The 15,539-nt window shown below is 39.5% G+C and overlaps 1 protein-coding gene across 21 annotated transcripts in view; it reads left to right on the top strand.

The window, feature by feature from the left end:
• The window catches only part of PBRM1 (polybromo 1), a 116,674-nt gene that overhangs the window by 21,815 nt on the left and 79,320 nt on the right, over positions 1-15,539 (top strand). For all 21 annotated transcript variants that reach the window (XM_032411439.1, XM_032411426.1, XM_032411435.1 and 18 more), the window contains 4 exons: positions 1,990-2,133; positions 5,110-5,226; positions 10,153-10,221; positions 13,262-13,360. In XM_032411439.1, the coding sequence (XP_032267330.1) occupies positions 1,990-2,133; positions 5,110-5,226; positions 10,153-10,221; positions 13,262-13,360 (429 nt within the window). The remainder of the gene's footprint in view (positions 1-1,989; positions 2,134-5,109; positions 5,227-10,152; positions 10,222-13,261; positions 13,361-15,539) is intronic.

Raw genomic sequence — 15,539 nt, 5'->3', positions numbered from 1 at the left:
TCTCTTTGTTCTACAGTTTCACGGTGATGTGTCTAGATATGAATATCTTTTTATTAGTATAGTCTGGGAATTATAGGGCTTTCTAAATCTTTGGATTGATGTTTTCCATCCTCTCTGAGAAGTTTGCAGCTGTTCTGTCTTTGCATGCTGCCCCTGCCGCACTCTCTCTCCTGCTAGAACTCTGGGTGTTCTGTTAGAGCCCTCTCACATCTTTGTCTCTCCTAACCTTTCATATTCCCCTTTTTAGTGCCTGTGTTGCTTTTTAGGTAATTTCTTTAGTTCTTCCAGTTTTCTTTGATATCTGCTCTTAAACCACGCTATTAAGTTCTTACATTTTAATATTTATATTTTTCGTGTTTTGGAAGTAGTTCCTTTTTCAGGGTTTCCTGCAATTTGCTTATATTTTTCAATCCCATTGTTTCTTTAAAAATGTTCAACATACTTATTTTTCATTCTGTGGCAGACAATTCCAATATCTGAAATACTTGCATGTCTGATTTTGCAGTTATTTCTGCTGGCTTTCTTCTGTGTTTCATGAATTTTAACCTTGAGCTCATATTTCTTGGAACTTGATCTCTAGAGATTGTTTGAGGCTTAGATTGAAGTTGGGTTCATTCAGGGTAGTGTGTTGCTTATCCCAGGCACCTGGCCTGTCTTTGTTAGGGCTAGCGTATGATGAAGAGTTCTCAGAGGAGATTCATCCCATGCCTCTCCTCTCCCTGCAGTGCTATGGTTTGAGATAAGCACAAGTTGAGGTGGGTAGTGTTGTTCCCGGGCATCACAGAAACTGAATTGTTTTTGAATTCCCACTTACGTTGCAACTGTGGCCTTTGGAGTCCCAGCTTCTGGTGGGCCCTGCCCTTTATATCCTGTTCTTGCAGCCTCAGAGAACCTTGAAAGCTAAAGCTTAGGTTTATCTTGTCTTACAAAAGCCCTTGAGTGAATGTCAGCTTCAGTGTTCTGCATGGTTATCTGGGTTCCTGCTTTTACTCTATTCTTGCTCTTTTGAGCATTGCTTTCTCCTTATTGGCAGCACCTGGATGCATTTTGAAAGTTTTGTTTTTATTTATTTATTTTAACATTGCTTCCAGCATTGCTTTACTGGAAAGTTTCAATTAGAGTTTATCCCTGTTATACTTTAGGAAAAGAAGTCTTTAAATAAAGTAGTAAATAGCTTAAAAATAGAAGTAATATTAGAACAATCATTAGCTTATATCCTTTACACTTAAAGCCCTTAAACTAGGTCTTATCTTTTAAATTGCGTGTCTTCATGTATGAGTAATTAGTGTTAATTTTTTTTTAAGATTTTAGTTACTTATTTGTCAGAGAGAGTGCACAAGCAGGGGGAGTGGCAGGTAGAGGGAGAAGCAGGCTCCCCGCTGAGCAAGGAGCCTGATGGGGGACTCGATCCCAGGACCTTAGGATCATGATCTGAGCCGAAGGCAGACGCTTAACTGACTGAGCCACCAGGTGTCCCTATTAGTGTTAATTTAACAAATCATTTATCTTTTGCCTCAAATCTTAATGTAATGAGATAGTAGGACATAAATAAATAATATGATTTCAGAATGCCTTTAAAACATATGCTTAGTTCTTCAGAAGAGGAATTGAGGCCCATGTATCTTAATCATAAAGATTTCTAAATTTGGGGGCCCCTGGGTGGCTCAGTCGTTAAGCATCTGCCTTCGGCTCAGGTCATGATCCCAGGGTCCTGGGATCGAGCCCCGCATCGGGCTCCCTGCTTGGCAGGAAGCCTGCTTCTCCCTCTTCCACTCCCCCTGCTTGTGTTTCCTCTCTCGCTGTGTCTCGCTCTGTCAGATAAATAAATAAAATCTTAAAAAAAAAAAAAGATTTCTAAATTTGTGGTAGGGGGTTCAACATTGTTTTAGAATGCTAGTCTCTGCTGGAGCAGAATGCTTTAAAAGTCATTGATTTACAATAAAATACTAAAGTGATATTTTTTTCTCTTGTCTTTGTTAATTTGTACAGCCAGATTCTCCTGAATATAAAGCTGCTTGCAAACTCTGGGATTTGTACCTTCGAACGAGAAATGAGTTTGTTCAAAAAGGAGAAGCAGATGATGAAGATGATGATGAAGATGGGCAAGACAATCAAGGCACAGTGACCGAAGGAGTAAGTGGGTAGCTGGGATGAGTAAGATGGACCATTGGGAGGTGGATAAGGCCCTCCTGCCTGTGATTTCTTCTGTGCTGTTATGGGAAGCTGGACTTCCTGTGGAGTTGTGTTGGTAACTAGGAGGGTAAGGGGGCATACGACCAGAGAACCCCACTCCCAATTACAGGGGATCCTAGGACATCCTGGACAATGTTGCCATGAGTTGCTCTTACATTAATGCATATTTCCTGCTCAGTTTTAAGGAGAACCTTCATATTATCAAGGACTGCTCTAGTATTGCTGGATTGAGATATAAGAGTAGTCAGTGTTATGATTAAATGTTGGAGAGTCATTGGAATCGCTTTAGGAATATTTTTTTGTAGATTATGCTGCTGCTGTTCCTAGAACATGCCAAATGAGCTCCTGCCTCTAGAATTTTGCAGTTACTCTTCTTCTTAGAACGTGCTTCCTTTGGCTCTTTCTGTGACTGGCTCTTTTTCATGATTCTGATATCACTTAAAATAATGACAGCTAGGAGTGGACCTTCCTGACCACCTGTCTAAATTGTTTGCTCCGTACCCCTCCTTTCCCATCATCACATCAACTCTGTTCTGTGGTCCTCAGTTTTTTGTTACTATATGTGAAATAACTTGTTTGTTTACATGTTTATTTTCTTTCTTCTTCCAAAGAGAATGATAGCTCCACAAAAAACACCACCTTATTCACCTATTCCTGGCATCTAAAACTGTGCCTGGTATGTAGGTACTGATAAATACTTGATGAATGAACACACATATTTAAAAAAGGAAAAAGGATAATAAAAGTAAGGACATCTCTCTTCTGTAGCTAAATAGTGAGACACCCAAAGCAGAGCATTCCCTTTTCTTCCCTAAGTTAACTTAAATAGACCCTCTCCTGAAACTTCAACACAGAAAAAAGAAGTGGTCGGTGAGTTTCTCAAAAATGTAAATGCTTCGGGGCACCTGGGTGGCTCAGTCGGTTAAGCATCCGACTCTTAGATTTGGCTCAGGTCGTGATAATGGAGCCCTGCATTGGGTTCTGTGCTCATCGTGGAGTCTGCTTAAGATTTTCGCTCTCCCTCTGCCTCCCCACCACTCACACACCCACTTGCTCTCACTTTTTCTCTCGCTCTTAAAAAAAAAAAAAGTAACTACTTCTTGGAGTCTCAAAATGTAGTTCTTAGGTACCTTGTCAATTTCTTTCTAGCAGTTAAATGATTAGAATTAGGTAGAAGGCAATTAACCAGGGATTCCCTGGAATTTTACTCTCTGGTATTAATATAGGAACAGCAATTTACCCCATGCTTTCTTGGGCAGAACATTACCTACAGAGGGCTCAGTCTTATAGGCCTCCAGGGTTCTAGTCAAAAAATGAAACCGCCTGCATTTAGGACTTGCCTGTGTTTCTTTGGTAAGAAATTGGGAGGATCTTGCACCTTCATATTTATATCTCCCAGGGCTGCTTCTTGGCCCTAAGTTCTTGTGAAGGGAGAGGGAATTTTCAAGCTTCTCATTTTTAAATTCAGAATGATTTCCTTGGAGTTTTCCCAGTTGTGGAAATACCTTGTATGAATGCATTCACACACCGTGTTCTAGGTCATCTGCAACACATGTTTCCAAAGTAGCTGGTTGGGTTGGGAGGAGAGGAATCTTGGCTGCAGAATATACTCTTCTCTTTTTGAAGCTAACTCTGTGGTACTGTGTTCTGGCCAGGAAGTAAATGACTGAAGCATGGATATTTTTAGTCTGCTTTCATCAGTGTTTTGTTGGTTCTCTAAGCTTATGTGGTTGGGGACCCTCAGCTAATCACATGGTTTATTTGTTAACTATTTGTTTTGTGTCTGTTACTGCCAGGTACTGTGCTAGGCTAAGAGATGTTAGTGCTCTCTCTGTGGAGTTAATGCTGGACCTTAAAATTGAGACTGTACCAAATAAAAAAGACCTGTTAGATGAGGACACAAATACCAGTGCTTTTATGATTTAAATGAGAAATACCATTAACCTTTCTTTTATATGCACAAAACATGGTTTGGACATGAAGTACATTTTCTAGAACTCTTTTTTTTTTTTTTAAGATTTATTTATTTATTTTAGAGAGAGAGAGTGAATGTGGCAGGGAGGGGCAGAGGGAGAGAGTCTCAAGCAGACTCCCCGCTGAGCATGGAGTCCAACACGGGGCTCGATCTCACAACCCCAAGATCATGACCAGAGTCAAGAGAGTTGGGTGTTTAAACAATTGAGCCACCAGGTGCACCCATTTTCTATAACTCTTAACTCAGACATGCCATTGCTCACTGTAGAAACCAGCTTCAGACTCAGACCCTTCCTGACCAAGTACTGTTTGGGGCATATACTTTCCCATGTTGAAATAGTGACGAAGGTAGGAGCAAGTCAGCCAGTCTGCAGGGCAGAAGTAATGTGCGTCATTTGATTTAATCTCCATTCACTTTTGAGATAGCTTGATTTCTGTCATTAGATCTGACGGAGTACCCCATGGGTAGAAGTGTATATTTCCAGCTTTACATACATCCTTGTTCTAACAGAATATTAGGACTTCAGTAGATAGGAACAGCGATGTAGAGAGAGTCAGGTATCATGGGACATGTTTTCTCTGTCTCAGTTGCTCAGACCCTTAAAAGGTTTGCATTTCCATCATTTCATATATATGGTACTTGAATTTCACTGTTACAGTGTTTACTGTGGAATAGAGTTCAGTAAAAAGACCTGATCCAAGGGATTTAGTTACTGAAGTAACATAAAGAGCGTCCTTAGTTTCACATATGCCATTCTGGGGATACAAGCCCCATGTCCAACATCAGAGTGTTTCTGTGGGATTCTTGAAACTTACACTAAATAAGTACTGTTTACAAGTTGCTTTTTTGAATTAACTTTAACATTTTAGCATTGATTTTTGGATTTCTCTCACAGTCCTTCTCTCTCCTTTCTCTTCTTCCTGCTAACCCCCTCCTCCCAGTCTTCTCCAAGTTACTTGAAGGAGATCCTGGAGCAGCTTCTTGAAGCCATAGTTGTAGCCACAAATCCATCAGGACGTCTCATTAGTGAACTTTTTCAGAAACTGCCTTCTAAAGTGGTAAGTGATGCAATTAAAGACAGGTGAGTTAAAGTGTGTCTTTGCTTGGTTTGGTTTCCGTTTTTCAGTACTTTAGAAAATTTATTAGTTTTTAGTAAATAAGGTAAAGTTAATGAAAGGCATTGGAGGCTGCCAGGTGATCCTCCTTGAGGCCACAGCAGCAAGCCTAAAGGTTGTGGGTTTAAAACAAAATTGTTTTTGATTGGTTATTCTTACTGTTTATTTGTTTTTCTTTTTTTATTGTAAAATATATGTAAGATTAACCAATTAACCATTTTTTTTTTTTAAGATTTTTTTTTTTTTTTTTTTTTTTATTTGAGACAGAGAGAGCACATGAGAGGGGGGAGGGTCAGAGGGAGAAGCAGGCTCCCTGCTGAGCAGGGAGCCCGATGCGGGACTCGATCCAGGGACTCCAGGATCATGACCTGAGCCGAAGGCAGTCGCCTAACCAACTGAGCCACCCAGGCGCCCAACCAATTAACCATTTTAAGTGTATAGTTCAGTTGAGGTGTAAGTACATTCATATTGTATGTCCATCTCCTTAATTAAAAACTCTGTATCCAGGGGCGCCTGGGTGGCTCAGTCATTAAGCGTCTGCGTTCGGCTCAGGTTATGATCCCAGAGTTCTGGGATCGAGCCCTGCATCGGGCTCCCTGCTCAGCCAGGAGCCTGCTTCTCCCTCTCCCACTCCCCCTGCTTGTGTTCCCTCTCCCGCTGTCTCTCTCTGTCAAATAAATAAATAAAATCTTTAAAAAAAAAAAAAAAAACTCTATCCGTTAAACAGTAACTCCCCATAAAATAAAATAAAATACAAACAAACAAAAAACAATAACTCCCCACTCCCTCTCAGCCCCCAGCTTCTGGCAGCTACCATTCTGTGTCCTCTATGAATTTGACTATGCTAAGTACCTGATCATAAGAGGACTCATACAATATTTCGCCTTTTATATCTGGTTTATGTCATTTAGCATCATGTATTCAGGGTTCATCCAGGTTGTAGCATGTGTCAGAATTTCCTTTTTAAAGCTAAATAATACTCCCATTGTGTGCATATACCACATTTTATTTGTCCATTCATCTGTCGATGGACATTGGATTGTTTCCACGATTGGTAATTCTTAAATAACAAAATAAGTACCTAAACTAAGCCTTTTAGTTATAAAAGAGAAGAAACATTCTCTTTGCTCAGGAGACAGAATGAGAAGAAGATAAATGAGTTCTTCCTCTTTTAGTTCTGATCTCCTGGTGATGGAGAAGAGAGAGATCTAATAGTACTCATCTACCCCAAAGAGGAAGAGGTTTTCTAGACAAGTGAGACCCTTTGAAAGTGGTAGGGCCTCTCGTGGCTTCATAACTGAAAGGCAGTGAACATAGCTAAAGTTCCACGGTAGCACATGGAACTACAAAAATTTCCATGGCCTCAGCATTCTTGTATTTCTAGACAAGGATATACTTTTAGAAGTACTTCACTGTAGCACTTAACTCCATTGTGATCATTTACTTTTTATCTACCTCCCTCCCATGTCCCTGAATTTAAGAATAAAGATTATATCCGATTTTCTTTTGTGTCCTTGCCATGTAGTCGGAATCCAGCATGTCACTGGTGTGCAAGAAATGCTTATTGACTGATGAGTGCCTTGCAGCTTTCCCCATCAGTCATGGACAAGACTGGTTGTTTAGAGATGTGTCTTGACTAGTTGTAGGACAGTTACCACATCAGAAGTAAAGCATAAGGGCACCTGGCTGGCTAAGTCGGTAGAACATGCAACTCTTGACCTTGGTGTCATGAGTTCAAGCCCCATGTTGGGTGTAGACTTTACTTTAAAAAGTTAAAAAAAAAAAAAAAAAAACCACAAGCATATATGACCACTACTATTCTAAGTGTGGATCTGATTAGAAAAATACAGAGATGATATTGGTCATATGTTTTAAATTTTAAGAAACTTCAAAAAATTAAATATAGAATTACCATATGATCCAGCAATTCCACTTGGGGTATATACCCAAAGGAATTGGAAGCAGGATCTCAAAGAGGTCTGTACACCCGTGTTCACAGCAGTATTATTCAAAATAGCTAAAACATGGGAGCAACCCAGATGTCCCTCGACAGATGACTAGATAAATGAAATGTGGTATATACATACAATGGAGTTTTATTCAGCCTTTAAAAAAAGAATGAGGGGTGCCTGTGTGGCTCAGTCGGTTAAAGCATCTGCCTTCGGCTCAGGTCATGATCCCAGAGTCCTGGGATCAAGGCCCGCATCCCGCTCCCTGCTCAGCAGGGAGTCTGCTTCTCCCTTTCCCCGTCCCTATTTGTTCTCTCGTTCTCTCTGTCTCAAGTAAGTAAATGAAATATTTACAATAAATAAAAAAAGAATGAAATTGTGACACATGCTACAATGAACCCTGAACACATTATGGTAAGTGAAATAAGCCTGTCACAGAAGGACCAGTATTACATGTTTCCTCTTGCAGAAGGTACTCAGAGTATTCAAATTCATAGAGAAAGTAGAATTGTGGTTTCTAGGGACTGGCAGGAAGGGAGAGGGGGCAGTTACTGTTCAGTGGGTCTGGAGATTCAGTTTGGGAAGATGAAAAGTTTGGAAGATGGATAATGACAATGGTTGCACGATAATGTGAATGTACTTAATGCCACTGAACCACACACTTATAATGATTAAATGGTAAACCTTTTGTATATTTAACTACAGTAAAAAAACTATAAGAAAGGAGTATAGTCTTTACTCAAGATCTCTTACTCTGCAGGAGATCATCACCATTGGTCAAGCCACCAAGGGAGACTTGAAGCAATAAAACATTAATATCCTGGGGCACCTGAATGGCTCAGTCAGTTAAGCATCCTGACTCTTGATCTCAGCTCAGGTCTTTATCTCAAGGTCATGAGTTCAAGCCCCGCATTGGGCTCCATGCTGGGTGTGGAACCTACTTTTAAAACAAAAACAAAACAGAACAAAAAAACCACATTAATATCCTGTTCCCCCATTCCAGGAGGGCTTTCGGGAACACCATGTAGCAAAAATTGGTTGGAAAAAGTGGGTTCCCATCAGTCCTTCAGGGTGTGACAGTTTTGAAAGTCAACAAGGACTGAGCCTGGGAGGGGAGGGCAGTTTTTACCTTTCCTTTATGAGCCCTTCCCAAGCTGGACTGGCTGAGTGGGAGAGGGGGATTGTGAATATGTAGACCCAACAGCTGGGATTACACTCCACCCCAGCCTGGGTGGCCTTGTTATAATTTGTCTTCTGAACTGTTTCTCAGAAGTAGAATTGGTAGAGAGAGAAAAGGGGTTCGATCCGAGCAAAGAAAAGAGTAGGGTTAAGAAAGTAAGGGTAAGCTGAGGAATCAGATGAGAGGAAGCATCCCTGAGATCATACCTTCAGCCCAGTAACTGAGTGAAGGCTGTAGCCTCCTGCTTTTTGTTGTTGTTTGGGCTTCAAGGACTTGAACAGGTTGGAAGAGCTTGGAGAACCCACACCTCTCCCCCTTGAGTAGACCAACTTTTGATTTTTGGTCAGCTTCAATTGTTTTCTTCCAAGGAACCAAACCTGTAGAAACGACTTGGGGCAGTGAATGCACTGTGGCTTTGTTTTGTTTTGTTTTGTTTTTAAAGATTTTATTTATTTGAAAGAGGGCATGCTTTCAGGGGAGGGGCAAGGGTGAGGGAGAATCTCAAGCAGACTCCCTGCTGAGCACAGAGCACAGGCTCGATCTCACGATCCTGAGATCATGACCTGAGCTGAACTCAAGAGTCAGACACTTAACCAACTGAGCCCCCCAGACGTCCCTGCACTGTGGGCTTTGTGAAACTCTTCAAGAACATTCCTCTAACATACTTAACTTCTTTTCTTGTGATGAGATAATATTTGATAAGAAATCAGAAAGTGCTTATAATTTTATTTTATTTTTTTAAGATTTTATTTATTTTACAGAGAGAATGAGAGACAGAAACAGAGTATGAGCAGGGAGGAGGAGGCAGAGTGAAAGGGTGAAAGTGAAAGAAGTGAAAAAAGTGAAAGAAGCAGACTCCCCACCAAGCAGGAAGCCCAATGTGGGGCTTGACCTGAGCCAAAGGCGGACGCTTAACTGACTGAGCCATCCAGGAGCCCCTTTTACTTTGTTTCTTTAATGTAGTTCACTTGAACGTGTTTTAGTTTGAAAAAAATTAATTTGACCAAAGTAAGTAGAAGCATTAAGTTAAACATGAAGCTAATAAACTTGCAACTTGATGTAGTGTAGATCCTTAAGAATTTTATATGAGGGGCGCCTGGGTGGCACAGTCGGTTAACCATTCGACTCTTAGTTTTGGCTCAGGTCATGATCTCGGCGTTGTGAGATTGAGCCCTGTGTCAGGCCTCCACAGTCAGCGTGGCGTCTGTCTGAGATTCTTTCCCCCTCCCTCTTCCCCCGCCCCCATCCATTCGTGGGCACATGTGCTCTCTCTCTTTAAAATAAATAAATAAAATCTTAAAAAAATAATAATAGTAATAATTTTATATGAAATAGAATAATATTGTGTGATTTAGATTGTAAAATTAAAAGAGCTTATAAGAGCATTCAAAAACACTCTTCTCTTTCGTTTCCAGGCATAAATATGTTAAATTTAAAATTTGTGATTCTGTGAATTTAGAGTATTTCAAACATTAAATTATGGTGTATTAGTTGAATAATGGCAATTACCAAATGCTACCTGTAAACTTGTACAACATGCCCTTGTGTATTTCATGAAGCTTGTTAAAATTAAATTCTTTTTGCTTCAGCTATAAGGAAGAATATGCTGTACAGCTGTGTCTGTAGCCCTGCATCTGACAGAGCTGTTCAGTTGATTCACAGATTGTCAGCGTGCTTCCTTGTTTTTTCATTACCTGGATACTTTCTCTTACTTAGCATGCCTGGGTTTTTGTCTTCCAGCAATATCCAGACTATTATGCAATAATTAAGGAGCCTATAGATCTCAAGACCATTGCCCAGAGGATACAGGTATGAAGATGACCATATGTAACCATATATGGTTTAGGGCAGATCAGCCTGAGGTTTTTTTTTTAGGGGCTTTTAGAAAACAGAACAGATGTCTTTGTAAGGGGTTATTAGCAATATAATAAACAGATCAGAGTGGTATAACTGATTATAGCTTTGGAGGAGGTAGCATAGTGTCCCTTTTGCATTTTATCTGTAGGGAGGAAAGCAGAATTTTCATTGGCATAGTAAATCTTGCTCTTAGGACAAAAATTAAAAAGCACTGGGCATAGACATTTCTGGTTGTGAAAGGCCCATTAGCAGTAAAGCTTTGTTGTTTATTCTTATCTGCTTCCAAATAGTTTTAGGATGTCTCAGAATAAATTACCTTCAGTATATGTTAGAGTGTAAGGTCAGTGAAAACAGCGACTTTGTTCTCTTCAAGTGCCTTCTTCCCCGTATCTCCAGCAATAGCAGCAGCTAACACTCACCTGGCATTGCTAGGTGCCTGCTCTGTTCTAAGTGCTTTATATGTATTAGCTAATTCTGACAGCCACTCCATGAGGTAGATACTGTTATTATTCCTGTTTTACAGGTGAGAAAACTGAAGCACAGAGATGGTAAGTCACTGGCTCAAGTCATCAGCTAGTAAGGAGAAGAGTTGGGATTTGAATCTAGACATTCTGACTCCACAGTCTGTGCTCTTAACCTCTGCACTATTACTGCCTCTCCACAGAGTAGGTGCTCAATAGATGTTTATTGAGTGAATGAATAATGAAATTTAAAACCTGATGATTAGAAGTTAAAGAAGGTGTAGGGAGAAAGAGCTAAATTTTACCAGAAATCCAGTTTTTAGAGTTGTACCGACATGGGTTATTTTCCTAGCTCTGCTCCTTACTAGCTATATCTCTTCAGTCAGGTGACTTGCCTGCTTCCTCTGCTGTATGCTGAGTGTAGTGTTACCAGTTTGCAGACTTGGAGGGGGCACTGATAATGGATGTGAAGCATCTCATAGAGCACCTGTGGGATGTGGCCTTGGTCAGTGTGAGTTAGTGATCCTCCCAGAGTAAGGGTTTGGGGCTCCCAGTAGGTAAAATGAAAAGGAAAATTTAATGTGTCACATGGTCTCATTGAGAAATGAGACTGAAGGCACGTGGTTTGCCAGCAGGGAGAAACTTCCTTGGCTTTAAAATTCTAGGAGAGTAGTAAAGAGTAACAGTGTAGTGATTACTGGTAGCATAATACACTTTCACAGAATGTTAAAATACAGATTCTCTAATGTATCGCCTGGTTTTTAAGGCAGATCCCTAGCCACTACTGGTAATGACTTAGTCTCCTAGAACTCCTGGGGTTCCTAACATCTACCTTGGGGGAAGATGTTTTTGTAATACTGAAATTCAAATCAGATCTTTAGACACCCCTGCCCCAGCCCCAGCCTTCTCTCTGAGACCTCTCTCCTTGTCTTGTCTGTTCTTCCTTCCAAAAGCCCCATAGAAGCATCTCCTTTTGCCATCACCCTAAGCAAGATCTTGTCCTCTTATGTCCAAATTACTGTAATAGTCTTTACTACTTCTCTGATGAAAGGCTCTCTGGTCCTTTCTGCATGTTGCTTCCTGACCCTAATTTTCTTCCTATTTTATTCTTCCTCTCTATTCCACACCCCAGAGCCTTGTCACTTGTTTCTAGTGCCTCCACTAGCAAATCAGTTTTGTAGCAGTGCAACGGAAACCAGCTCTAATAACTCCAGTAGAAGGGGAATCCGTGAAAAGAGTACCAGATAGCTCATGGAATTGTTGGGAAGGCAAGCTGGAGAACTAGCCTTAGGGAAGTAGGCAGAACTCAGGGACATCATGACACAGCTGAGGTCATGCAGTCTCTTTGTGGTGCCATTGCTGTTCCCAGTGTCATTTGCCACTGTGGGCCCTGGACGCCCACTGCTCCCCTCTGCTTTATTGCCCTTTGCGGGAGGTAGGAATGCATTTTTTTCTATTCCTTGCCCTCGCTTTAGTCTCTCAAGGCTCAAGCATGAATTATCTCCCCTTGCCCTGGCTGCCAGGCTGCTAGCAGTGCTATTATCCACTTTTACCCTCTGTTGTGGAAAGTAGGTTCCTCCCTACCACCTGTACTAGGATTTTTTCCAAATAAAGAGGGTGCTCAGGGGTGCCCTGGCTGGCTCAGTCAGTGGAACATGCGACCCTTGATCTTGGGGTTGTGAGTTTGAGCCCCATGTTGGGTGTAGAGAGTACTTAAAATCTTTAAGAAAAAAGAAAGGTAAACAGAGAGTGCTCAGATGTTGGGTATCCTCACTTGGCAAATCACCAGCTGCTCTCCTTTGCCTGGCTGTCTGGATTTTGCCTCATTTGTCCTTACCTATACAGCCTGTGCTTATGGTTCTACCTTCCCTAATCCTCCACTCCACTTAATTTGGTTTTCTCAGTCTCTCTAGAATGTGTCTGTTCGTTTCTGTGTCCTTCTCATTAATCATGTGTACCTTTTGCTTAGAGTGTCTTCCTCTTTCCTTTTCTTTGAAAATTGAAGGCAGTTCTAAGTCTCCGTGGATTATTTGGGATTGAGTGAGCTTTAAGATGTGACAGCTCTAACATGGAGCCTAGTACATAGTAGGTCCTCAAAAAGTGCAGCCTCTGTGCTAGACTATTTTATCTGAAGTGGGCTGTAAAACTAGAGGAGTTTTACTTCACACCCTTAAGTCCACCTTAATGCATTAATATTCATGAAGTACTTAGAACAGTGCTTGGCACATAGTAAGCACTGTGTGTTTGCTGAATTAAACAACTTTTACATTATTGGATCTTTTAAAAATTATAGATTTTTGTGAAACTAACATAGCTCTGGTTGTTACCTATCTCAAAAACTTGTGTGTAAATGGACAATTTTAATAGTTTATAAAAGAGAAAATGACTTTATATATTGTTCACATGTGTATTTTCCAATAAAGTCTTTGAATATGGTGAGAATTTAAAAATATGTGGAGTTCTTTTTTTTAAAGATCATGCTGATTAACTTTCAATTAAGAGGAACTGCTATGTTTTGTTGTTTACTCTAGAATGGAAGCTACAAGAGTATTCATGCAATGGCCAAAGATATAGATCTCCTAGCAAAAAATGCCAAAACTTATAATGAGCCTGGTTCTCAAGTATTCAAGGTTAGTTTATCGCTGTTGTTGTTTTCGTTGGTTAGAGTAGATACCTTAATTTAGAGCCAGCAATTTTTATATAACAACTTTATTGAGATGAAATTCACATCATACCATACATTTAACTCAAAGTGTACAATTTAATGGTTTTTAGTGTATTCGCAGAGTTGTGCAGCCATGACCACAGTCAGTTAGCAGTCACTCCATTTGCTCCCAATCTCCCCATTTTAGGAACACTGGCCTACTTTCTGTCTCTGTGAATTTGCTGATTCTTGGCATTTCATTTAAATGGAATCGTACAAATGTGGTCCTTTGTGACTGGCTTCTTGCACTGAGCATGATGCTTTTAAGGCATTCATGTTGCAGCATGTATCACTTCTTCATTCTTTTCGTTGCTCAGTAATACTCCATTACATTTATATACCATGTTTTATTTACCCCCTTATCAATTGCTAGACATTTAGATTGTTTCCGCTTTACGGCTATTATAAATAATGCTGCTGTGAACATTCATGTGTAAGTTTTTATGTGGACATAGTATTTTCATTTTTCTTGGCAATATACAGGAATGGAATTGCTGGTCTACATGTAACTATATATTTAGCTTTTTGAGGAACCACCAAATTGTTTTCCAAAGCAGCTGTACTATTTCACATTTGCACTGGAAATGTGCAAGTGTAATTTCTCCATATTCTCACTAAAACTTGTTTTCCATTTTTGTTTGTATGATAGCCATCCTCGTGGGTGTGAAGTAGTATCTCATTGTGTTCGAATATCATTTCCCTGATGATTAGTGATGTTGAACATCTTTTTGTGTGTATGTGAGCCATTCATATATCTTTGAAAACCTTTTTATTCAGATCCTTACCCCATTTTTTAATTGGGTTACCTGTTTTTTAATTGTTGAATTGTTAGATTTTTTAATGTCTGGACATTAGAGTAGATACATGATTTACAAATATTTTCTCCCATTCTGTGGATTGTTTTTACTTTCATGGTAGTGTCCTTTGACACAAAGTTTTTAATTCGTTAAGTCCAGTTTGTCTGCTTTTCCTTTGGTTGCTTGTATTTCTAGTGTCTTGTATAAGAAAGCATTAATCCAAGGCCACAAAGATTTACACCTATGTTTTCATCTAAGAATTTTATAGTTTCAACCCTTAAACCTAAATGTATCCATTTTGAATTTATTTTTGTATACTTGAGGTAGATGTGAGGTAGGGATCTACATTCATTCTTCCACACGGGATATTCATTTTTCCCAGCACCTTATATTCAAAAGACTGTTCTTTCCCCCATTGAATTGCATTGGCACCCTTGTTGAAAATCAATTGACTGTAGGTGTATGGGTTTATTTCTAGAATCTCAGTTCGATTTCATTCATTTATATGTCTATGTTTATGCCAGATGTAAGGTTTGTTTTTGATCTACTTTTTAGTTAAATATTGCTTTAGTCTTTCCTTTAAACTTCATAAATATAAAAAGCAATTTCTGTAGTGCAACACACAGTGTGAAATTACTATTTCATTGCTTTACAATTCTCTCCTAGAAATTTTGTAGTCCTATAACACAGATGCTTATAGACATTTCTTGAATTAATAATATATCATTGGGAATTTAGCAGAGGACTCTCAGAAAACCTTTTGGGAGTAAAGTTATTTTAGACTTTCAGAATGCTGCCTCAAATATAGTTGCTTTTGGTAGTTAACCTTTCACCTTTTAATAAACTTTCATCTTTTAAGAAACTTTGAGTGAAAATCAGAAATGAGCTATGAAGTTCCTGTATTCTTCGTCCTTGATAGGACATTAATAGTAGAGTACCAATAATTTGTTGATGCACTTAAGATTATACTTTTTGGTCTCATTATTTTCCCTAAAATAAATTTTAGAAGGGAAACTAGACTTGATATATTAATATGCTATTGATTTAAGCAAGTACTTCATCCTAAATTTGTGTGCATAGTCTTTAATCTTAGAAGTGTATCTTTGTATCAGTTTTTAGGTCAGTGGACACAGAGTTGATTGTATTTTCACCCATTTTTCCTTGTTCACTGTTAGATCTTTGTGTATTGCTTGACTAATTGTGAAAGAGCTAGGAGGCTTTTTAACTTATGTATAATTGTGATGATGTTTTCAAAGGTTGTGGAAAGGTTAGAGGATGCAGCTTTATGGATAGTAAATGGAAGCGTGC

This window comes from Phoca vitulina, unplaced genomic scaffold (assembly GCF_004348235.1).
Source record: "Phoca vitulina isolate PV1807 unplaced genomic scaffold, GSC_HSeal_1.0 scaffold13, whole genome shotgun sequence".
NCBI lineage: Eukaryota > Metazoa > Chordata > Mammalia > Carnivora > Phocidae > Phoca > Phoca vitulina.
The sequence above is the reverse complement of the archived record's forward strand: the minus strand, read 5'-3'. Positions and strand labels throughout refer to the sequence as shown.